Source organism: Malus domestica, chromosome 08, assembly GCF_042453785.1.
Source record: "Malus domestica chromosome 08, GDT2T_hap1".
Classification (NCBI taxonomy): domain Eukaryota; kingdom Viridiplantae; phylum Streptophyta; class Magnoliopsida; order Rosales; family Rosaceae; genus Malus; species Malus domestica.
The window spans coordinates 7,046,668-7,072,389 of record NC_091668.1 but is presented as its reverse complement, the minus strand read 5'-3'; the positions used below and the strand labels follow the sequence as shown (position 1 = coordinate 7,072,389).

General features: G+C 38.6%; 1 protein-coding gene and 3 long non-coding RNA genes across 5 annotated transcripts in view; 1 reads left to right on the top strand and 3 right to left on the bottom strand.

Moving 5' to 3' along the window:
- LOC139198241 (uncharacterized) overlaps positions 1–20,884 on the top strand; it is a 77,135-nt gene extending 56,251 nt beyond the window's left edge. The window contains exons 2-3 of the long non-coding RNA XR_011583593.1: positions 20,476–20,654; positions 20,786–20,884. This is a non-coding gene — a long non-coding RNA (uncharacterized lncRNA). The remainder of the gene's footprint in view (positions 1–20,475; positions 20,655–20,785) is intronic.
- On the bottom strand, positions 113–3,512 carry LOC103441247 (probable LRR receptor-like serine/threonine-protein kinase At3g47570). The gene is made up of 2 exons (XM_070826750.1): positions 854–3,512; positions 113–643 (listed from the first exon to the last, which is right to left on the bottom strand). Exons 1-2 carry the CDS (start codon positions 3,510–3,512, stop codon positions 282–284), a joined length of 3,021 nt encoding a protein of 1,006 aa, XP_070682851.1. The 3' UTR covers positions 113–281.
- LOC139198244 (uncharacterized) lies at positions 17,734–18,836 on the bottom strand. The gene is made up of 3 exons (XR_011583597.1): positions 18,747–18,836; positions 18,601–18,667; positions 17,734–17,927 (listed from the first exon to the last, which is right to left on the bottom strand). It is a non-coding gene; the product is annotated as an uncharacterized lncRNA (long non-coding RNA).
- Positions 20,885–23,691: 2,807 nt separating the features above from the next.
- On the bottom strand, positions 23,692–25,033 carry LOC139198261 (uncharacterized). 2 transcript variants are annotated; one of them, XR_011583628.1, is made up of 3 exons: positions 24,754–25,033; positions 24,554–24,620; positions 23,692–23,885 (listed from the first exon to the last, which is right to left on the bottom strand). It is a non-coding gene; the product is annotated as an uncharacterized lncRNA (long non-coding RNA). The 2 variants fall into 2 exon arrangements; XR_011583627.1 differs by lacking the exon at positions 24,754–25,033 and having other exon boundaries at positions 24,554–24,747.
- Between the last annotated feature and the right edge of the window lie 689 nt (positions 25,034–25,722).

Below are 25,722 nucleotides of genomic sequence, written 5' to 3'. Positions count from 1 at the left end.
AATTGCCTAGATGGGAATCGGGGACTGTTGTTATGATGATGACTTTTTTTGGGTGAACGGAGGGTTGAACCCATAATCTTATTAAAATAAAAAGAGAAATACAAATGAGGAGGACATAACGCCAAACTTCGTTGAGGAAAAAAAAGCATAGCAAGTAATACGGCAAAGGAATCAAAATCAACCACACGTACAAAAAAAACATAATAAAGCTTATCTGAAACGATAGTTGGTAGAAGCAGAAATTATAAACACACAATAAGCAGTACATAAACCGGCAGTTGTTAAAATTTATGCTTGGCACTCTCAACGCTGAGAAGGGTCTTTCTGGCAGTTTCCAATTTGTGAAGGGCGTCCCTCAAGCTAATGCGTCCGTCGGGAGAAGCACAAGTGCAGGAGAGGCCAACCTCAATGATTGGGATGATGCAGTTATGTTCTACTTCTGGGATGATGGGGTCGTTTAGCAGCTCAGAGTCTAGCACTTTGATCACGTCGTGAGGGAAGGCTGACTGCACCCATCTGATGATGTTTTGATCTCCTGTGAAACTTTCATGGGTGGGGCTTTTCCCGGTGAAGAGCTGCAACAACATTACTCCGAAACTGTATGCATCTCCCGCTGTCGAGGGTTTCTGGTGGATACCATACTCTACAGTGTAGTGTTCATTCTCCAAGTCAGTATATTAAAAAACACACATATTTGCTTAAACAGCAGTGATTAACTGGTACCCAGTGTCACTCTACAGTACGTATCACGAAAAATGGACCAATTATTAACACAATAGGTGTCATGGCCTATTGAAAAATAACTAAATATTCTTTCAATTGAGAAATAGTTCAGAACTATATAATTACCAACCTGGGGGTATGTATCCTATAGAACCCTTTAGGACATTTGTGGAGCTAATTGACTGTTGAGCAATCTCTGTTCCCTCCATCAGCAGCTTCGCCAGCCCGAAATCTCCAATCTTTGCATTCATATCTCCATCCAAAAGAATGTTGCTCGGCTTTAAATCACAGTGCACAACCGGAACTTCGCAATCATGATGCAGATAATCCAATCCACACGCCACATCAATGGCCACATTTAGTCTCTCCAAAATGTTCAACCCATCTCCATCTTCATTTTTTCTCTTGCCACTGATCCAATCTTCCAAGCTCCCATTACTCAAATACTCATAAATCAAAGCAAGAAACTCCATGTTTTTAAAGTCCAAGCTCGAGCATGAGGTGATCAGTTTAACAAGATTCCGATGCCTCACGCTCCTCAAAGCTTCACACTCTGCCAAAAAACTCTTCCAAGATGCTCTCATTTTCGCATCAAGCACCTTCACTGCAACCTCAGTTCCTTCTCTCAAAAAACCTTTGTATACAGTCCCAAAGCTTCCACTTCCAATCAAATTTTCGGTGTTGAAATTTCCAGTTGCCCCTCGTAGCTCTTCATAAGTGACCATTTGATGTTGCCCTTTTAGTAGCAAACCAGAATTAGTTTCTATAGTTGTTGCTTTGCCGCCTGAGCCTCTTTTTTTTCTAATATGCAGCAAAAGACCAACCATAATACATACTGCCAGTGTTGCCAAAACAATAGTAGTGATACGAACTCGGACAAGTACCTTTCTCCTGCGATTCACACATGGGAAATGCATGCATAGCTTAGGGTTGCCTTCAAGATGGACACTAGAGACATTTCTGAAAACTCCACGATTAGGAATCACTCCTTCTAATTGATTAAATGAGAGGTTCAAGTATCGAAGGATGTGTAGGTCTTGGAGTTTATCAGGAATAGAGCCCGAGAGCTGGTTCGAGGAGAGGTCTAAAATCTCAAGACCTCTAATTTCTCCAAGAGCATTTGGAAGGGGACCAGAAAGTTTGTTTCTGGCCATGAACAATCCATCTAAGCTTTTACACTTTTCAATTGAGCTGGGAATCAACCCCGAAAACTGGTTGCTGGAGAGGTCTATAGTGACAACACTTGTTAGATGTCCTAATTCTTCAGGCAAAGGTCCACTCAGAAAGTTGTTAGACAGATTGAGAATGGTGCTCAAACTAGGAAGGTTTAGAATTTCTCCGGAAATGCTTCCATTCAGCAAATTGTTAGATAAATCCATGGAAAGCAGTTCATGAAAGTTGGAAAAAGAAGGGGGTATGCGACCAACAAAGTAATTTCCAGATAAATCAATGTTGTTCAATTTTCTGAGATTACCTAGTGAGTTTGGAATATGGCCAGACATTTTGTTTCCTGCTAAACCAAGCATTTGCAATTCTTCCAGTTGGCTTATTTCAGGTGGGATTTCACCAGAAATTGAATTATAGCTCACATTTAGCAAAGTCAAACTACTAAGGTGACTAATTGAGGAAGGTATGTTACCGTAGATTCGATTCCCTCCCATGTACAATCTTTGGAGAAATTTGGAAAGGTTGCCTATGGACTCCGGAATCAAACCCTCCAATTGATTATCATCGACCGCAAGGAACTGTAGACGGGTGCTGTTTGTCAAAGAAGTAATGAAATTTAGACCGTCTTTTCCATAGCTAACAATCCGATTGAAACCAATGTTGTACATTTCAAGGAATGGAAGATTCCCTAGGCCTGGTGGAACTGTTCCTTCATGAAAGTTGTTAGACATGCGAATTGATCGAATTCCAGAGATGTTGTGTAGAGAAGTAGGAATTTTTCCAGTGAATTTATTGAAACAATTTCTGAAGAACAAAAGATTTGGAAGTGTGTCACCAATATTGCTAGGAATCTCACCCCACAGTTGGTTTGAAGCTACAGTGAACAAAACTAGAGAGGAGATGTTGTATATGGATGGGGCAATAGTCCTGGTGAGGTGGTTACCGGCGAGGTCGAGTTCTTTGAGCTTATGGAGGTGACCTAATTCACTAGGTATAGTACCACTGAAACTATTTGTACCTAGATTCAAATTTGTGAGGGTGGATGAAAGGTTGCTAATCGATGGTGGGATCGCACCCAAAAAATTGTTTCGGGCCAAATTCAAGACTCGGAGATTTTTCAACTGGCTGAGATTTTGAGGGAGAATTCCTGTGATGTTGTTTGAGGAGAAGTCGAGGCTTTCAAGTGCCATCATTAGGGTTATGTTTGATGGAAGTGAACCTTGTATGGTGTTGGAGCTTACGTTGAGTGATCTCAAGCGAAAAAGGTTGAAAATTTGAGTGGGAATTGTTCCGGTTAATTTGTTGTTTTGGAGTTGGAGGGAATGGAGGAAGGAGAGGTTACTAATGTGAGGGCTTATGGAGCCTGTGAGTCCCAAGCCTGAGAGGTCAAGAGCGACGACTCTCTTGCCATGTTTGTTGCATACAACTCCAGTCCAGTTTGTGCAGGGGGATGAGCTTTGGTCCCAAAAATATGGAGGGAGATTGGTCGTTGATTTGAATGAGATCAAGGCCTCTTTGTCTGTGGAAATGCTTGGAATTACTGACTCTATGCTTACAAATAAGCATATCAGAAGAACAGAAAATATGGCAAATTGTGGCAATAGATGGAAGTGGAAATCCATATCTCTTGGCTTTATTTTTTGTTTTTGGATTTGGAACTACAAGATGGGTTTTAAAGGCGAGGGAAAGCATTGCCGGTCGGTATGCATGTTAGTCAACGAATTAGTCAAGGAATTAACTTGGCCCTCTGAGCAGGAGTTCCTTCGCAGAATACTCCGTGCTCAGCTAACAGAACTTGTGCTCATAATCGAAACTGTAAATATTATTTTATACAAATTATCTCTAAAAATCAATCAAATATGACATCCTTTAGTTATTATAAAAACACATAGACGTCTTAGGTAAAAGCATTATGAGGTAAATTTTAAGAGTTTAATTTGTTGTTGTATTCTTCTCTGTCGGAAACAATATATACATACAATCCTAAACATAACTTGTAGTAGAAGAGGCAATTAAGGAATCCTAGCAAATTAAGGAATCTTAATTTACGTACTAAAAACATTTGGTTGACTCGCGGCAACATTACAAGTCATTAATCTATTTACTATTAATTGATTAACTAAGCTACTTTAATTTTAATTGATTTTTTTAAAGATGATTTTTACATATTAATTTATAATATAAACAATTAAGCATGAATCTATATAAACCGATCACAAATTATTTTAAGGAGAAACTCTCATCAACGTCAAACATTTCTCATTAGTCAAGGTCTATCAGGGCAGGATTATTTTCTTAATTGCCTTTGGTCAAGTGGGATTCTGTTTCTAATTAATCAATACCCACCAGCACAGTAGACTCATCGCTAAAGAAAGATGAGGTTCCAGCATAAAACTAATTGGTAATATGGGGAGTAGCCCAATTACTTATAAGCACATGCAACATCTCTCATTTACTCAATGTGGGATTCACTCTCAACAGTGTTGAATATCCCACATCGGCCAGAGAAAGAAAGAAAGAAGAGTTTAAATATCTTAACCCTACTCTAACTAATATTGAGACATTTTGTGATAAAAGCTCACACCTGATGGACTGTGCAGATGATAATTACCAAGTTGGAGACAATATCAGTGTTGTTAGTAGTGGGTCTTCGAGCCGTCTCTCTAATAATTCGACATTGTATCAGAGCTAGGGAGCAGGCTAGTATGCCACGTGATGGGTGAGTCCTTGTGGCTCCACGTGGTTGTTGATAGGTGGATCTCCCACGTGTGACCCACTTATTAGGTCACATGAGGGGGGTTTTGGCCCGTCTCTTCAATAATTCTACAAACACGCATTTTCATGTGTGACAAATTTTAAAGCCTAGCATGTGGATAATACAAATCGGGTGACGTGGCTCCACATGGTTGTCGATGGGTGGATCTCCCACGTATGACCCACTTATTGGGTCACATAAGAGGGTGTGTTGGCTCGTCTCTTTGATAATTCTACAAACACGCCCCTTCATGTGTGACAAATTTTCAAGCCTAGCACGTGGTTAATACAAATTGGGTGACATGGAGCATGTGGCGTCATTGAGCTTCACACGCTCGACAAACTGCTCTGATACTGTCACATCCTAGTCTCGACTCCGTCGTAGCACGATATTGTCCGCTTTGGGCTTACCATTCCTTCACGGTTTTGTTTCTGGGTTTCGACACGAGAACTTCCCCTAGGGATGAGGGGTCACCCATCCTAGGATTGGTCTCGCTCAAACTCACTTAACTTCAGAGTTCTTATGGGATCCGGAGCTAATGAGTTCCCAAAACGCGTCTTGCAATGGAAGGTGAGCATGTACATATAAAGCCAGGGACCAACCATCACCCTGCCGATGTGGGATCTCACAATCCACCCCCTTGGGAGCCCGACGTCCTCGTCAGCACACTAGAATAGACGGTGAGTTTGGCTCTGATACCAAATTGTCACATCCCAGCTCGGCTCCGCCGTAACACGATATTGTCCACTTTGGGCCACGCCCTTATAGATTTGTTCTTGGGTTTCGACATGAGAACTTCCTAGGGGGTCACCCATCTTAGGACTGCTCTCGCTCAAACTCACTTAACTTCGGAGTTCTTAGGGATCAGGAGCCAGTGAGTTCCCAAAACGCGTCTTGCAATAGGAGGTGAGCATGTGCATATAAGGTAAGGGACCAACCCTCATCCCGCCGATGTGGGATCTTACAATCCACCTCCCTTGAGAGCCCTACGTACTCGTTGGCACACTCGAACGGACGGTGAGTCTAACTCTGATACCAAATTGTCACATCTCGGCCTTCGCTGTAGCAAGATATTATCCGCCTTGGACTTACCATTCCCTCACGGTTTTGTTTCTGGGAACTCACGAGCAACTTCCCAATGGGTCACCCATCCTAGGATTGCTCTCTCCCAAGCTCGCTTAACTTACAGAGTTCCAATGGAATCAGAAGCCAATGAGTTCCCAAAATGTCTTGTGCTATAGGGAGGGGAGCATGTACATATAAGGCACATCACCCCCTCTCCGCTGGTCGATGTGGGATCTTATAATCCACCCCACTTAAGGGAAACCCGGCATCCTCGCCGGTACATCCGTACCGAACGACAGAGTGGCTCTGATACCATTCTGTCACATCCCAACTCGGCTTTGCCGTAACACGATATTGTTTGCTTTGGGCCACGCCCTCACAGATTTGTTCTTAGGTTTCGACACGAGAACTTCCTAGGGGGTCATCCATCATAGGACTGCTCTCGCCCAAACTCACTTAACTTCAGAGTTTTTATGGGATCCGGAGCTAGTGAGTTCCCAAAACGCGTCTTGCAAATGGGAGGTGAGCATGTACATATAAGGCCAAGGACCAACCCTCACCCGGCCGATGTGGGATCTCACAGATACCATCAAGAAAGTTGCATGTACATATAAGGTCAGGGACCAACCCTCACCCCGCCGATGTGGGATCTCACAGATACCATCAAGAAAGTTGAGGTTCCATTATAAAACTAATTGGCAATATGAGATGTAATCCAACTACTTATAAGACAAATAAAATCCAACATTTCCTCGACGTGGGATTCATTATCAACAATGGTTATTAATGAAATTCATTGAGTGAAAGAAATGGGTCTTTAATTTGTAAATATTTCTTTTGCTAGACGTGTTTGAGGGTACAAATGATTTGATGCGTCGAGTCTTCAACCTCGTTCATCAAGTAGATTTTTGAACTAGTATAGGAGGCTTAGGAGATGACTTTACGTCAGTAAATAGAGAAATGACACATCAGATTATATCAACTTGTGACACATGCGCCCTCATAATGTTAGGAAACCAAAATATTATCATGCATGTGATATTAACATTATATGACATATATATTTACTTGGTGATTAGGGAAATGATTATACACACATTGTTTTTTCTTCATATCATGTGATATTAACATTACATGACATATACATATTTACTTGGTTAGGGAAATGATTTATACATACATTAATTGTTTTTCTTATGCACACTGTTTTTTAAAACCGTCGACTTTTGATTCTACTTTATTTGAAGTGATTTAAAGGTCATATTTTAACACGAGTGTGCATAGGAAAAAAAAAAGTGACAAAGTATAACTAGAATTTAAATTGTAGTAACAGTAAAAATTACACATAATTTAAGTAAATTTGTAACATTCTAAGACATATCTACTTAGAATCTATGCAGGTATAGTTCCATCCGTTTTATAATCCCTCATCCAAATTAAATATCAGAGATATTTCTAAAATATTAACCTACTTGTAGCCTACTCCCATCTCCAAACCTCTCCACCTCATAAAGCACTCAGCCGGCGGTCTCATATGTCTGATTCAAGTGTGTGGTCAATGTTCACCCATGCATGCATGACCTTTTCAATTAAAACAAGTCTTCATACAAAACGCTAAATTTGGTGTGCAGGATTTGATAATTCCATGCAATGTCTAATTAACAAATTTAGAGCATCTTCAAAAGGAGATGTCAAATATAATATGTCAAAATTTTTTTTGATGGTTGATGTGGCAAATTGAATACAAGTGCTAAATTCTCTTCTTTTCCAATGAATGTATCAACTATTTATTTTATTATTTTATTGGGTCTAGAGTTACATTAACTATTAAAAAATAATAAAAATTAATTGTAGTTTTTATTCTATTGGTTGTTAATAGGACCCATGTATTAACAAATTCAATTAAATATATTTGACTCCTTCTTTGTTTGATGTCAAGCTACAAAGTAAGGAGTCAAATGACTCACATGCCATATTATATATGGCATATTCATTAGAGAACATCTAAATGTCTTTGAATCCTATTTAACATATTTGACTTCATCTTTGGAGATGACTTGAGTACCCAGCAGAAGAAAAATGATACATTGCACACCATCAAGTCTAGCACGCGTGACCTTAAATTCTTTATGTTTGGAGATAAGTTTCCATTGGTGATTGTGAGTTTAATGGTCAGTTCCATTGATACTTTTAAGCAACGTAGTTATTATGGGCAGTCCTTTAAGAGTTGGATGCTTGTAGTTTAGTTCAAATTAATTTTATTGGAACAAGAGTTTATAGTCAATTTGCTGAATTTTTAATTGATGTATGACTTCGTTAAATCGTGATATCTCTACTTCTTTTTTTATCGTTAATATTCTAAAATCAGAGCATTTGATTTTAAAAGTATCTCAAGATCGGAGCATGATACTAATTGGCCTTGATTATGGGAAACACTAGCATTTTTGGGATAAATAATACTTGTGTTCTTCCATGGGAGAATGCACATGTCCCATCTTATACAATAATGTATCTTAATCGTATAAACTCTATAATCGGAATCGTTCAACTTCTTAATCTTTATTTGAAGATCATTCCTACAAAAAAAAAAATATTTTAATTGAAGATTGTTTAGTTATTCAATTGAATGCAACATATTGACGGTGTGCGTACCAAGTAGCATATTCAAAATGAACTATTCTTTTATTTCATACATTTATATGATTAAACAATTTTTTTTTCGAATAATTTTTTGTAGAGATGATCTTCAAATGAAGATTAAGAAGGACGGTTCAGATTATGGAGTTTATACCATTAAGATACATTATTTGTATAAGGTGGGATATGTGCATTTGACAATGGGGAGCATAAGTATTATTCTTTTTTAATAAGCCCAACCTAACTAGTTGCCTATGTGGGAATTGGTGGACTGTTGTTATGATGATGACACTTATTTATGGTGAACAGAGGGGTATTATTTTAAAATAAAATAAAATTTACCATTATTAAGAAAATGGGAAGAGTTTGAAACTATTACATAATCTAGGAGAAGGAAAATTTCAAACTCGAGATGCATGTGCAAAAACGCAACATCCTGATCATTACGATATTGGAGTTGAAGACACCCTACACCAAACTAAACTACAGTGCTATGATGATGACTCTTTGCCAATGAAATAAAAGGCGCTAAACCTTACTCAAACACATATTTTCTATGTGACTAGTTTTTTTTTTTTTTAAATCTAATGGCATTGTTGTCAAATAAACATTTGTCATGTATTCAGAAAGTGTATTACCCGTCCAATGACCGATTGTCACTAGGTGAAATACTGACTGGAGAGAATGATGCAGTGTGATACATTGAACATAAAAATCAAATGATAACTCTAAGCTAGAATCCACTAGCAAACTTCAATCCACAAAAAATTGAGAAAACCTCAAAGTTTAATATAGGATGATATGAATGATAATTGTTATATAACCCTAAAAATTGTTTAAATAGTTGTAGAATACCCTACCTCCAAAAGAAAATAAATTAAGAAATATTAAAATCAATAAACCTTCTAAAATTTTAAACCACAAAATTAAACTTAGTGGTGAAACAGGTTTGAGCGTGTGAAAATAGAAACGGATCACCTAAATTTCCGAAAACAAAAGCTTGAACCTAATAGGGCACAACTTTGGGTTCGTCGCTCAAAACTACCCAAAAAGTCCAAACATTCACTTTCAAATATGAAAGCAGCAAATAATCTATTTGCCTTGAATTTCCAATCTCAAATCACTTCCTTATGTAGAGGTTGTCTTCTTTGAATTTTATTGCATGTGAAATTATAAAGACACCATTAATCAGTACATAAACTAGCAGTTGTCGCTGCAGCCTGCAAGGGAAGTATTTTTATCCCAAAAAAGATGCACGAAACTGACTCCTGACTTGAACGAGATCAAGGCCTCCTTGTCTGTGGCAATGCTTGGTGTGAATAATGCCGAGTCTCTACTCACAAATATTATGCATACATGCACAAGAACATGAAATATGGGAATATGAGGAAATGTGCGGAAATGCAATTCATACTTTGGATTTATTTTTTGCTTTTTGAAATTCATACCAAGTGAAATTTACAAGCCAGAGGTGTATGCATGAGAGGGGAAGCTTGATCGGTAGGTTCTTATCCAACACATTTGGCATGAATACATGCTAATCAAAACGTGATTATTGTCGAAGAGCTAATCTTGTCTAATCTTACTTCATTGGACTTATTAAAAAAAAAAATATATATATATATAAAAACTAATTAGTCAAAGACTCTCACATATGGGGCCGGATTATCATTTTCTTGTTTAATTTGTTGAGTATTGTTAACCTGGGAGTATTTCTGACCTTGCAATTAAGTGATTGAGGTACTAGGCGTTTGTTTGGTCAAATTGTGTTTGCTAGGCGTGCTTGACGCTTGATGCGTCGAGTCTTTAAAACTTGTTCATATGCGATAGATGACTATAGCTAGGTTTTGAAAGAGGATACTCCTTTCATCAATATTAACGTGTAGAATGTACAACTTTAGGGGTTTATATTTGATGTGATACTTGTGCAAATTTCTCTTCAAATTAAAAATTTAGTCACTGAAGAATATATACTCAGTGGGTTACCCCTTGTATCGTCCAACTCCTATAAAAAAAATCACTCTAGCTAGTGCTCTTAAAGAGAAACCATGTAGAACTAGAACGTACGTTGTAATATGTCTGTCTGGACTGTATTTTATAAATGTTCTCTACCTTCTGACCCCCCCAAAAAAAAAAAAAATCATTCAAAGACTATCATTACTCTTATATTTATTAGGTTTTAATATTAACTGGTCTTTCTACACGCGCTTTCGCGCATACAAAATGTGGGCACAACTCTGTGTTCGTCAAATTGATTTGCTCAAAACTACCCAAAAAGTCCAAACATTCACTTTCAAATATGAAAGCAGCAAATAATCTATTTGCCTTGAATTTCCAATCTCAAATCACTTTCTTATATAGAGGTTGTCTTCTTTGAATTTTATTGTATAGAAATTATAAAGACACCATTAATCAGTACATAAACTAGCAATTGTTGCTGCAGCCTGAAAGGGAAGTATTTTTATTCTAAAAAGATGGACGAAACTGACTCCTGACTTGAACGAGGTCAAGGCCTCCTTGTCTGCGGCAATGCTTGGTGTGAATAATGCCGAGTCTCTACTCACAAATATTATGAATGCATGCACAAGAGTACATGAACTATAGCAATATGAGGAAATGTGCGGAAATACAATTCATACTTTGGATTTATTTTTTGCTTTTTGAAATTCATACCAAGTGAAATTTACAAGCCAGAGGTGTATGCATGAGAAGGGAAGCTTGATCGGTAGGTTCTTATCCAACACATTTGGCATGAATACATGCTAATCAATACGTAATTATTGTCGAAGAGCTAGTCTCGCATAATCTTACTTCATTGAACTTATTAAAAAAAATAATTAAAAAAAAAAACTAATTAGTCAAAGACTCTCACATATGGGGTCGGATTATCATTTTCTTGTTTAATTTGTTGAGTATTGTTAACTTGGTAGTATTTCCGACCTTACAATTAAGTGATGGAGGTACTAGGCGTTTGTTTGGTCAAAATGTCTTTTGCTAGGCGTGCTTGACGCTTGATGCGTCGAGTCTTTAAAACTTGTTCATATGCAACAGATGACTATAGCTAGGTTTAGAAAGAGGATACTTTTATCATCAATATTAACGTGTAGAATGTACAACTTTAGGGGTTTATATTTGATGTGATACTTGGGCAAATTTCTCTTCAAATTAAAATTTTAGTCACTGAAGAATATATACTCAGTAGGTTACCCCTTGTATCGTTGAACTCCTATCAATAAAATGCTCTTAAAGAAAAACCTTGTAGAACTTGAAAGTACGCTGTAATAAGTCCATCTGGACTGTATTTTATAAATGTTCTCTACCTTCTGATAAAAAAAAAAAAATCATTCAAACACTAGTATTACTCTTATATTTAATAGGTTTTAATATTAACCAGTCTTTCTACATGCACTTTTGTGCATATAAAATGTGGGCACAACTTTGTGTTCGTCAAACTGATTCGCTCAAAACTACCCAAAAAGTCCAAACATTCACTCTCAAATATGAAAGCAACCAATAATCTATTTGCCGTGAATTTCCAAACTCAAATCACTTTCTTATATAGAAGCTGTCTTCTTTGAATTTTTGCATGTGAAATTATAAAGACACCATTAATTAGTGTTGGAGAATAATTTAGAAACAGAAATAATAGAACTTGAAATACTTATATTTTATTACTCAAAAATACTTGCAATACAAAATGATACACAATAAATACAGAAAATTAAAATGATACTAACTTGAATGAATCAAAGGTAGAGGCTAGAGCAAAAACTATGTCATTCGAACAAAATTTCTGTCCCACTCTTGTGCTTGTGGTTCTACAACGTCTGCTCGATCAGGATACAACTACCTAATTCTATAACCCGCATTGGATTATAGAATTTTAGCGAATTGCTTTGTGGGTTTACTCTTTCTGGAAAGTTTGTACAGGAGAAAAGGAGAGCTAAAAGATGATTTTTGATGGAACTGAGGACTCCAGTTATATAGGCTCTTTCATACCTCTTCAAATACATTTTGGATGTATCTGAAGCTATACAACTCTTTTCAAAAAGTTGTGTCTATTAATCAAAACGTTTTTATTAATTTTAATTCAAAATTAAAACTAATTGATCAGATTAATTTTAATTCTTAGGCCCTAAGCACCCCAGGGCCCAAGGCCTTTCTCTTGATTAATTAATATTAATATTATGGTACAATCATCAAGCCTAATCCATACAATTAGTGGCCCAAGCCTCAATCATCATTCCAAATGGTCCAACACCTAACTAATATTGTAGAAGACAAAACATATATAAAGGTCCCCGATGTGGGACAAAAGTCTCCAAACTTCCAACAATACCCCACATTTTGAGACGACTATTTGGTCCTAGAGAAACTAAGATACGAGAGTAAACAATAGATGTAACATACATAAGGAGATGTGTCTTTTGGACTTGAACCTACCTTAGTATATACTTATCGGATTTACTAGATGATGCAGTGAATATAAATCTTGAACTGTTCATCTCCGCAGTAAACCAAGACAATAAGCAAAACATATGTCACACCAACACATCGCAAATTCATACGTTTGTGTTCATTTTGGTCCTGAACAAATCCTGGATTCATGAGAGTTATAGAGAATGTAGTCATGTAATTCTCATAAATGCGACCCCACATTTACTCTCATATATGTGATATTGATTAAGAATAGGCTGCTACTATTCCACATGATTTACAAGTACTAATACCATTAAACTAATGTATCCTACACCCATCAGCAATCACACACTTCGTCCATCATAGGAATGGGTATTTAAGTGTGTTTCTTCTTTGAATCATGCCCAACCAGTTTGCCTATTGAACTTAGACCATGTGATCTCCAATCAACTAAGTTAGGTTTCCGTTTGGCAGTTTCATTTTACTCTATTGGTTTTAAACCCATTCCCCTCGATGTATGCTTAACTTGCTCTCTAGACAAACCTTTAGTAAGAGGATCCACAATATTATCCTTTGACTTAACATAGTCAATAGAAATTACACTACTAGAGAGCCATTGCTTTATTGTATTATGCCTTCGTCTAATTTTTCTATAATTCCCATTGTATACACTATTTTTAGCTCGATATTGTGCAGCTAAACTATCACAGTGTATACATATTGCCGTTACATGTTTAGGCCATATGAGAACATCTTCCAAAAAATCTCTTAACCACTCAGCTTCTTCTCCAGCTTTATCGAGAGCTATAAATTCCGATTCCATTGTTGATTGGGCTATGCATGTTTGTTTGGAAGATTTCCAAGATATTGTTGCTCCTCCCAAAGTAAATACATATCCACTCTTGGATTTCGTATCAGTACTATCGGATATCCAATTCGCGTCAGTAAATCCTTCCAGCACATGAGGATACCTTGTATAATGCAACACATAATTCATTGTATGTTTTAAGTATCTCAATACTTGAATTAAAGCTTCCCAATGATCATGCCCAGGATTGCATGTATATCTACTCACTGAGTATGCTATATCAGGCCTTGTACAGTTCATAATGTACATAAGGCTTCTAATAACTTGTGAATATTCACGTTGATATATAGCATCACCACTATTTTTCTTTAGTTTGCTATTGGCATCAAAAGGAGTAATTGCATCTTTACTTTCCAAATGACCATACTTTCTAAGTGTTGCTTCTATATAATGGGATTGTGTAAGAATATAACCTTATTGGTTTCTTTTGATTTTTATACCAAGAATCACATTAGCTAGACCAAGATCTTTCATATCGAAACTTGATTTCAATATCTTCGTGGTTCAATTTATTATCTCTTTGTTAGTTCCCATTATAAGCATATCATCTACATATAAACACAACATAACACAAGCATTATTTTGAGTTTTTATATAGACACACTTATCACACTCATTTATCTTAAAACCATGTGTGATCATAATATGGTCAAAATTTTCATGCCATTGCTTTGGAGCTTGTTTAAGCCCATATAGCGATTTCACAAGTTTACAAACTTTGTGTTCTTGACCTTTAACCACAAACCCCTCGGGTTGTTCCATATATATTTCCTCATCTAAGTCTCCATTTAAGAATGCAGTCTTTACATCAATTTGATGTATTTCCAGGTTATGGAGTGCATCTATAGCAATTAACAGTCTTATTGACGTAATTCTCGTTACAAGTGAGTATGTATCAAAGAAATCCAAACCATGTTTTTTACGGTATCTTTTAGCTACCAAACGACCCTTATATTTGTCAATTATACCATCAAGTATTATTGTCGAAACGCTAATCTCTCATAATCTTACTTCATTGGACTTATAAAAAAATAAAAAAATAAAAGTAATTAGTCAAAGACTCTCACATATGGGGTCGGATTATCATTTTCTTGTTTAATTTATTGAGTATTGTTAACTTGGGTCTTGGGGGGGGGGGGGGGGGGCGGGATTATCATTTTCTTGTTTAATTTATTGAGTATTGTTAACCTGGGTCCTGGGAGTATTTCCGACCTTGCAATTAAGTGATGGATGTACTAGGTGTTTGTTTGGTCAAATTGTCTTTGCTAGGCGTGCTTGACGCTTGATGTGCCGAGTCTTTAAAAATTGTTCATGTGCAATAGATGACTACAGCTAGGTTTAGAAAGAGGATACTTCTAGCATCAATATTAACGTGTAGAATGTACAACTTCAGGGGTTTATTTGATGTGTTATTTGTGCAAATTTCTCTCCAAATTAAAAATTAAGTCACTGAAGAATATATACTCAGTAGGTTATCCCTTGTATCGTCCAATTCCTATTAATAAAATCACTCTAGTGCTTTTAAAGAGAAACCATGTAGAACTAGAACATACGCTATAATATGTTAGTCTAGACTGTATTTTATAAATGTTCTCTACCTTCTGACCCAAAAAAAAAAAAAAAAAAAGTTCAAAGACCAACATTGCTCTTAGAGTAACTCCAGCGTGGGAGCCCTCCCCCCAGGCTATTCACTATTTAATCCACCTACTGAACAGTAACTGCCCTTAATAAATAGTAATTGCCTTGGCAATTGTCTTTTGCATCCCCACCTCTGCATTGAATAGCCCTGACAATTGGTAATAAAATATTAGTAATTTTTTTATTTTTAATTAATATTATATTATTTATTTTTTATAAATTTATATTTTCCTTTTGGTCTTCCCGAAACTTCTACCATTTATCTTTCTTCTTCCTTCCCACTCTCTCACTCCTCTCCCTTCTCTCCTCTGTGCCCACCTAACCCTCTTCGATCCCCCGCACATCCAACCTTCCCCTCCCTATTCGATTCCACTCTTCTCTCCCTTGATCCTTCCATACCCTACCCACCTCTAGCTCACCACCATACCCTAACCCCACCCATTTGACGGCCGGTGGTCAACAAAACCCAGATTTACTGCCAGAGAGTCGGTTTGACGGCGGTGGAGAACAAAACCCAGCGGGCCGGAGAAGACGGTGGTAGGGAGCACAAACCCAGCGGCCAAACCGATTTTTTAATATTTTCAATTTTTTTCTTTCAATTTTTGTGTTGAATATGGCCTCTGTTATGGAAGATTTGGTCTGATTTGGATTTTTTTTCTACATTTGTTGTGGATTCGGATCCCAGGTGCCATCAGTCTTGGTGACGAACTCGGGCGAGAGCCGTTGAGTTCGAAGCCAGAGTTTTACATTTTTTATAAATTATTTATATTTTTATTAATTTTATATTATGATGATGTCATCCTGACGTCAGCCCACGTCACATGGCCCTCGGGCTCTCGGGCTGGCAATCCCCCTGCCGGGCTTGTTGCTCGGGCCTCTCCTGTCCCTCGGGCTCCCATACGCTGGACCCTATCCCCCCAACAATTTGGCCCTGTTTGCTGGCCTGTCCCCCGAGCAACCTTCCCCACTGGAGTTGCTCTTATATTTATTAGGTTTTGATATTAACTGCTTTATTTACACGCACTTTCGCGCATATAAAATGTATTTCTTTTATTATTTTTTTTAAATTACAGTACACTACGTTCAATATACATAGTTCAATATTAACCTTCCCAATTTGTATTTGTCAATGGTGACTCTATTGCAGACGCTGGTATCCTTTATCAGCATTCTCAATCCCAGGCAGTGCATGTCCAAGGTCTTGGATTCACTGACATATAACCCCTACCATTTTATAGCATATGTTAATTGAAAACAATTAGTAATTAAGACAATATTCTAAACATCTAGTTTTCAATAATGTTAGGAACATAAACCATGTGATATAAATTAGGTAAATTATGCAAAACTACCTCAATTAGGGATCAAACTACAATCTCATACCTCATATTTTAAATATTGCACTGTTATACCTCAACTTATGAATTTGTTGCAATATCAGAAATCTGTTCAATATTCTATCAAATTGGCTGTTAAATGATGATATGACAAGAGTGGGACCCGCTCTATATCCAACTGAAATAAAAAATTAATTAATCATTAATAAATTATTATTTTTATTCATTACTCTCTTTTCATTCTCCTCATTACTTTGTTTCTCAACGTCTCCCTTTCTCCAACTCTCTCGTCCTTCTCCTTTCTGCAAAAGAAGCAAATCAATGACGGCGTCTGCCGCCGTTCCCGTCAAAGCCAAACTACCCACCAAAGTCCCACCCACCCAAACCCACCATCAACGTTAACCCCCGATCTCACTCAACCATGAAAGCCAACCACCCCCACCCTAAATCGCCACTAGCCCACCGCCAGAGCCTCTGATCTCTCTTGAATCAAGATTCAGATCTGCATAAGAGATTAAACCCTTTGAACTCTAGTTGACCATAGCTGAGACTTGTGGATTTCAAGTTCTTTAATATCACCAGATCCTCTCCAGATGTATTTAGAGCAATTCCAGTGTAGGAGCCCTCCCCCCAGGCTATTCACTATTTAATCCACCCAGTGAACAGTAACTGCCCTTAATGAATAGTGCATTCCCCTGGCAATTGTCTTTTGCATCTCCACACTTGCACTGAATAGCCCTGTCAATTGGCAATAAAATATTATTATTATTTTATTTATAAAATAATACATAATAATTTTATTTGTAATTTCGGATAAGATTTTAATCGTTCTCGTTACGCCACGTGTCATTATCCGAAAAGCCAATAACAATAAAATTTTTGTATTTTTGTATTTATAAAATAATTCAAAAGAATTTTATTTGTTATTTCGGATAAGATTTTTAATCGTTCTCGTTGCGCCACGTGTCATTATCCGCAAAGACAATTATTGGTAATGGATTTTGACACACCCCGACCTGGAAAAGTCGAAGTATGCTGGCCATCACCGTGAGGTGACATAACCATAAGGGTAAGTGATGTAAAAGGTGAATAAAATTAAAACCAGGTAGGACTAAACAGTGAAAGAGTGCGCAATTCGTGGGTTGAACCCACTACAATTATTCAGAGCGTAATAGACAGTGAGACTACGAAAGAGTAGTCAAAGCAACCCAAAGTACACTTATTACATAGTAGTGATAAGTTCGTACGTCTAAACAGAAGGAAATGTCAGAACTGCCGTGATTCCTCGAGTGCCACAGAGAGTACAATTATTTAGGTCCTGGAGGGGCGAAAAACAAAGTTGAGTGGGTCAGCAAAACAATGCTTATAAGAAAACCTTTATCTTTGAATATACTAACCCCTCGCCGTAAAACAAGTATAGTTTCCTCAAAACATACTACGTAAGTATGAAATCCAATATATATCAACCATATAACCAGAATTATGCCAAGTCAATGATGTATCGTATGCCACAATAATAATCATGTGATAATCAATATAACTAAGTGCTCATCCATCTAAGCTGACACACAAGTTCGGACAGATGGTTTCTGGCGCGAACAGGACTGGGTGTAATCAATATGCTCTAGTACTACGATCACGTGAAGACTGGTGCAAAAGCACATCACATACAAGTCGGATTGCCTGATGCAATCTACCCGACAAGACTGGCACCTAAACTTGGATCCAAGGTGAGCAAACGGTGCGGATGTGAACATACACGTGAAGGACTGGCCCTGGCCCTGGGGCGAGTACTAACACCGGGTGCAGCAAGATGAGCATGTACACAAGTATGTATGAATGCCATGACAGTAATATCACAACCATATAGCAGCATTTATCACAATTTATATCACAATAATGATACTAGGCAATGTAGGCATAAAAATGAAGTAAATACACATTTATGGAAACTATAAATATATATAGGTATAAAACAACTGCCCACTCACAAGTACGTCGTTGGGTCGTAGCCCCCGAGCCTAGCTTGGCTTCGAAAATCCTCGGAATAAGTTTCCCCTATATGTGAAATAACTAAATATCATTAAGTAACGTACATAACGGAAACCTACATAAAACGCTCATAGTTTGCTCAAACCTAGGGTATAAATATATGAAATCGATCTACTCGACGACACGAACGCGTACGTACCAACCACGCGCCGGTCGGAGACTGGACGCGCCCCCACGCGCCGCCCAAAGTGTCGGTCCACATGCGCCCACGCGCGTCTTCTTCCTCGGCTCGCCGGACTGGTTTCGTCGGTTTCTGGGCAGTTTTTCAAATTGCCATAACTTTGTCATTTCTTCACCATTTTCAACGTACTTTATATCAAAATGAAGATATTGACGAGAAGAACACATATATACCTGTCTCGACCCTTAACTCGCCGGGAATTCACCGGAAAAAGCCTCGAAAGCCGTCGGACTCGCCGGAAACTGGGTAAGATTCAAATGAGTATAACTTCTTTATTACTCAACGAAATTGGGTGAAACTAAAACGAAAGTTGTAGTTCTCGAAGAAACGAAGAGAATGGTACCTCGTACAACATCTAACTCTCCGTGGTATGGCCGGAAAACGCCTCGAAAGTTCTGACCAAACTTTGAACTTTCCGATCTCTGTGTTTTTGGCGTCCAAAACTTCCAACGAAGCACTCCGAGCTTCCTAAGAACCTCCTTAAGCTCACTATGAGCTTAAAAACTCCTAAAAATCAACCAATAATTATTGCATGAACAGTGACTCAAACGGAGGTAAGTGGTTCAACGTGAAAACAGTGGAAATCTTACCTGAAACTAGTATGGATGAACTCGTATTGACGAGATGAACACGATGGTGATCTTTGTTTCCTCGATCTATGAAGATTTGATGAACTTTGGTGATGATCCGTGTATAGAGAGAGAAAGGGAGAGGGAGTGTTCGAAGGGAGAGAGAGATAGAAAGATGCTTTTCTGATTTGAGGGAGGGGACAGAACATACAGAAAAAAAATGGGATAGTGGAGACCGAATGATGAAGGGAGGTGCACGGGTAGGATTTTACACTTTAAAATTTTACGCACACACGTACTAGCGTGTACAATTTAAATGCGATAGCGAGAAATAAAATGGAAAGCGTTAAGAATAAGTCCACGTCTCTTGCCAATAAGGGCATAATCGTCAATACATATACTCGGAGAGAAATTACATAGGAAAATTTGGGACGGGTCGTCACAATCTACCCTCCTTATAAAAATTTCGTCCCCGAAATTTCATTACTAACTACTATCAAGCCATAAAATAGACGTGGATACATATCTCGCATACGCTTTTCTGTCTCCCAAGTGGCTTCCTCCGCTGAGTGGTTCCTCCACAAAACCTTCACTATCCGCACGGTCTTGTTCCTAAGAACCTTATCCTTCCAATCAATGATAGTCACTGGAACCTCGTCACTTAAATCAAACATTGTCCTCAATGTTTCAAGCATAAACTCACACAAAACAAGCAAACAAACAAACTACGAATAAACATGACAAGTATGGTAAAGTAAAAACCAGACAGAGTAGAGTTTAAGAACGTAAATCTGGTTTTGGAGATAGATGATCTTGTTGACTTTCCACAACTTTGATCTTGAACTGGATTGGAATTCATGATCTTGTTGACTTTCCACAGCTTTGACCTTGAACTAGATTGGAATTCATGATCTTGTTGACTTTCCACAGCTTTGACCTCGAACTAGATTGGAATTCTGAGTAGAGAATATGAGAGTTCCTTGGTTTCAATTCAGACTCCTTCTGCTGGGTTAATTTGATTGTGCAGTCTGCATTCTTCTCTGCTTGTTTCTTCTGCACGGCAGGCAGCATGAAGGATAAAGAGAAGAAAAATGAGAAGAGATGATATGGGATACTTTTGCTTTTGAAGAAGTAACTTTCCACAGGCTTATTCTTGAACTGAGCTGGAGGGTTTTCTGGTTTCCTCCAGAGTATAAGGCCGACTGAAGAATTTGAGGGTCAAAACAAGTCCATCAAATCTAGAGTACGTTCGACCCTGCTGATATGTGATACTTTTGCTTTTGACAGAGTAATGGATGTATCGGCACGTGTGCTGTTACGCTTGTCTCCACATGCTTCCTTGTATCCTTCTCACTTGCCCTATTTGTTCCTCAGGCAGATGCGGTATCTTCCCTGGAAGCATAAGATGTTGAAGATGAGTACTCGAGAGCAATGCCAGGTAAGAACCAGGCCAAAGGAAAAGACAGGGAAAAAGCATGATATGGGATACTCTTGCTTTTAACCCTGATGATATGAAATACTTTTGCTTTTGATGGGTTGTTTGCAGAGGTATCCCAAGGAATAATGAACACCGAGTGACTCGAGAGAATTTGATGCGAATACATTCTCGGAGATGAAGAAGGTTTGAGTGAGGCTGCCTTGCTGTGAAGGTTGACATTTATAGGCATTTCTTCATAACTGGAAGAGGCACTGTTCTTTTACTCATGTCGGTACCCGTTGGAAGATTGAACAGGAAGAGTCACGTGCATTCTACTTCACAAGAAATCTTCGACAGATTGCCCGTAATTTCCGTAAGGCTGAGTGTGCAGGTGATAGATGTTGACACGTCGGGATAAAGCATATGCCTCTTCGATATCTGGAATCGGCGCTTCGACAAACTGCCCGTGATTTTCGCAAGGCTGAGTGTGCATGTGACAGATGCTGACACGTCTGGAAAAGCAGATGCCTCTCCGATTTCTGAGCTTGCCTCTTCGAGTTCTGAAATCTGTCGACTGCAGAAGTTGCATGTGACAAGTGCGGACAAATCTGGAAAAGATGATGGCCCGTGGTTTCTGAACAAGCCCAGCTTTTGAGAAAGCAAACCTCTTCGATTTCTGAGATCGACCCTCGTGGTCTCTGAGCAGCCCAGTTTTTGAGAAAGCTAGCGCCTCTTTGATTTTTAAATTGGCTTCTTTGATCTCTGAAATCTCGCCGAGCTGATTTAAATAGAGGCACGCAGTTCGTTTCAAAGCACACTTGAATTTCTGCCTATAGAAACTCTCTTCGTGCACTTCTAAAATCTTGATTTGTCTGACCTCTTCTCTCTTCAACACCTTTGAAAATGTCTGGCCCCTCCGACCGTCGTTTTGACTTGAACTTTGTTGAAGAGGCAGCCCCACCTTCTCCAGACAACATATGGCGCCCATCCTTCGTCTCCCCTACTGGTCCTCTTACCGTTGGGGATTCCGTGATGAAGAATGATATGACCGCTGCGGTGGTGGCCAGGAACTTTCTCACTCCCAAAGATAACAGACTACTTTCCAAACGGTCTGATGAGTTAGCTGTTAAGGATTCTCTGGCTCTCAGTGTTCAGTGTGCAGGTTCTGTGTCTAATATGGCCCAACGCTTATTTGCTCGAACCCGCCAGGTTGAATCATTGGCGGCTGAAGTGATGAGTCTCAAACAGGAGATTAGAGGGCTCAAGCATGAGAATAAACAGTTGCACCGGCTCGCACATGACTATGCTACAAACATGAAGAGGAAAATTGACCAGATGCAGGAATCTGATGGTCAGGTTTTACTTGATCATCAGAGGTTTGTGGGTTTGTTCCAACATCATTTGCCTTCATCTTCTGGGGCTGTACCGCGTACTGAAGCTCCAAATGATCAACCTCCGATACCTCCTCCTACTGGGGCTCCGCCAACTACTGAGACTTCTCCTAAGTAGCCTTTGTGAAGGCTCTCTCTCTTGTATTTTTCTGTTTAATGTTCATTTTATTTTTCTGCTTAATGTTCCCTTTTCAATGAATTTTTATATATATAAAAAAAATTCCTTGTTTACTTGCTTAATGAATTCAACAAATAAGTTATGGATATTACGGTCTGCAGCCCGCAATAACGATAACTCACTGTTGTCTCGATAAGTAAGCAACAATTCTTAAGGGTGCAATATTATCATCTTGCTCTTCATTAGAAATATCTATATATATGCCTCGATCGTGCTCCAACATTACTCTCTTTGGCAACATCGTCAATAATAAGAAATTTCTACATCACGATCAATTAAAACTCTAGCAAAGTAACTAGGAATGTTTAACGTGCCCATGGTCAAGCCCGAAAGATTCTGAGTATCTTGTAGCTCTATGTCCCATTTGTCCACATGTAAAGCATACTATGTTTTCCCGCCTACACTCTACAAAGTGTATGCTATTGTACTTACGGCACAAAGGTACATTTCCTCTACCAGAGTCACCTCGCCTCTGTAATCTAGGATCTCTAGTAAATCTACCACCTCGCATCTGACCAATGGTACTAAAATCTCTGCTAGTAAAACTAAAATTAACTCCACTTCCTTTGAAGCTTTAAGTCTTGCGAGGTTCTTGAGACACATGATCTTTACCTTGGTCATCTTTCCTTTGATTCTCATTCTTTTCCTTATCTCAAATTGTAAACTCTTGTTTCTTACCGTCTACATATGCCAGAGGAATAAACCTTTTCTTAAACAAACTCTTTAAACAATTCTCATTCAGCTGTTTCCTCCGGTGACATCGTATAAGACTCCTATCTCCACCAAGATGCAATTTCAATACTCAGAAACCAGGTAGTCATCTCGACCTACCTTTCCAAAAGAAAGATTCCCTTAACTTGCAGAATCTGATACGTTTTTTTTTTTTTTTTTTTTTTTTTCTAAATGATTACGCCATCGATTTGTTCCCTCCGGTCTTTCATTTCCATAAAGTGATTCAGATTTAACTGATAACCATTCTCAAAATGAGTCATTTGGGAAGGACGGATAACAGACTGAATCACATTAATAGTAGTTTCCCATAACTAAGTTAAATCGGGGAAACTAAGCTCATCTGAACAAAGTGGTTATCTACGAGGCGGTAAGTTCTGACAGAAGACACTAGGGAATTCTCAAGATGTCCAGGGTTGCAACCTAGAGCTCTGATACCAAGTTGACACACCTCGACCTGGAAAAGTCGAAGCATGCTGGCCATCACCATGAGGTGACGTAACCATAAGAGTAAGTGATGTAAAAGGTGAATAAAATTAAAACCAGGTAGGACTAAACAGTGAAAGAGTGCGCAATTCGTGGGTTGAACCCACTACAATTATTCAGAGCGTAATAGACAGTGAGACTACGAAAGAGTAGTCAAAGCAACCCAAAGTACACTTATTACATAGTAGTGATAAGTTCGTACGTCTAAACAGAAGGAAATGTCAGAACTGCCGTGATTCCTCGAGTGCCACAGAGAGTACAATTATTTAGGTCCTGGAGGGGCGAAAAACAAAGTTGAGTGGGTCAGCAAAACAATGCTTATAAGAAAACCTTTATCTTTGAATATACTAACCCCTCGCCGTAAAACAAGTATAGTTTCCTCAAAACATACTACGTAAGTATGAAATCCAATATATATCAACCATATAACCAGAATTATGCCAAGTCAATGATGTATCGTATGCCACAATAATAATCATGTGATAATCAATATAACTAAGTGCTCATCCATCTAAGCTGACACACAAGTTCGGACAGATGGTTTCTGGCGCGAACAGGACTGGGTGTAATCAATATGCTCTAGTACTACGATCACGTGAAGACTGGTGCAAAAGCACATCACATACAAGTCGGATTGCCTGATGCAATCTACCCGACAAGACTGGCACCTAAACTTGGATCCAAGGTGAGCAAACGGTGCGGATGTGAACATACACGTGAAGGACTGGCCCTGGCCGCGAGTACTAACACCGGGTGCAGCAAGATGAGCATGTACACAAGTATGTATGAATGCCATGACAGTAATATCACAACCATATAGCAGCATTTATCACAATTTATATCACAATAATGATACTAGGCAATGTAGGCATAAAAATGAAGTAAATACACATTAATGGAAACTATAAATATATATAGGTATAAAACAACTGCCCATTCACAAGTACGTCGTTGGGTCGTAGCCCCCGAGCCTAGCTTGGCTTCGAAAATCCTCGGAATAAGTTTCCCCTATATGTGAAATAACTAAATATCATTAATTAACGTACATAACGGAAACCTACATAAAACGCTCATAGTTTGCTCAAACCTAGGGTATAAATATATGAAATCAATCTACTCGACGACACGAACGCGTACGTACCAACCACGCGCCGGTCGGAGACTGGACGCGCCCCCACGCGCCGCCCAAAGTGTCGGTCCACGTGCGCCCACGCGCGTCTTCTTCCTCGGCTCGCCGGACTGGTTTCGTCGGTTTCTGGGCAGTTTTTCAAATTGCCATAACTTTGTCATTTCTTCACCATTTTCAACGTACTTTATATCAAAATGAAGATATTGACGAGAAGAACACATATATACCTGTCTCGACCCTTAACTCGCCGGTAATTCACCGGAAAAAGCCTCGAAAGCCGTCGGACTCGCCGGAAACTGGGTAAGATTCAAATGAGTATAACTTCTTTATTACTCAACGAAATTGGGTGAAACTAAAACGAAAGTTGTAGTTCTCGAAGAAACGAAGAGAATGGTACCTCGTACAACATCTAAATCTCCGTGGTATGGCCGGAAAACGCCTCGAAATTTCTGACCAAACTTTGAACTTTCCGATCTCTGTGTTTTTGGCGTCCAAAACTTCCAACGAAGCACTCCGAGCTTCCTAAGAACCTCCTTAAGCTCACTATGAGCTTAAAAACTCCTAAAAATCAACCAATAATTATTGCATGAACAGTGACTCAAACGGAGGTAAGTGGTTCGACGTGAAAACAGTGGAAATCTTACCTGAAACTAGTATGGATGAACTCGTATTGACGAGATGAACACGATGGTGATCTTTGTTTCCTCGATCTATGAAGATTTGATGAACTTTGGTGATGATCCGTGTATAGAGAGAGAAAGGGAGAGGGAGTGTTCGAAGGGAGAGAGAGATAGAAAGATGCTTTTCTGATTTGAGGGAGGGGACAGAACATACAGAAAAAAAATGGGATGGTGGAGACCGAATGATGAAGGGAGGTGCACGGGTAGGATTTTACACTTTAAAATTTTACGCACACACGTACTAGCGTGTACAATTTAAATGCGATAGCGAGAAATAAAATGGAAAGCGTTAAGAATAAGT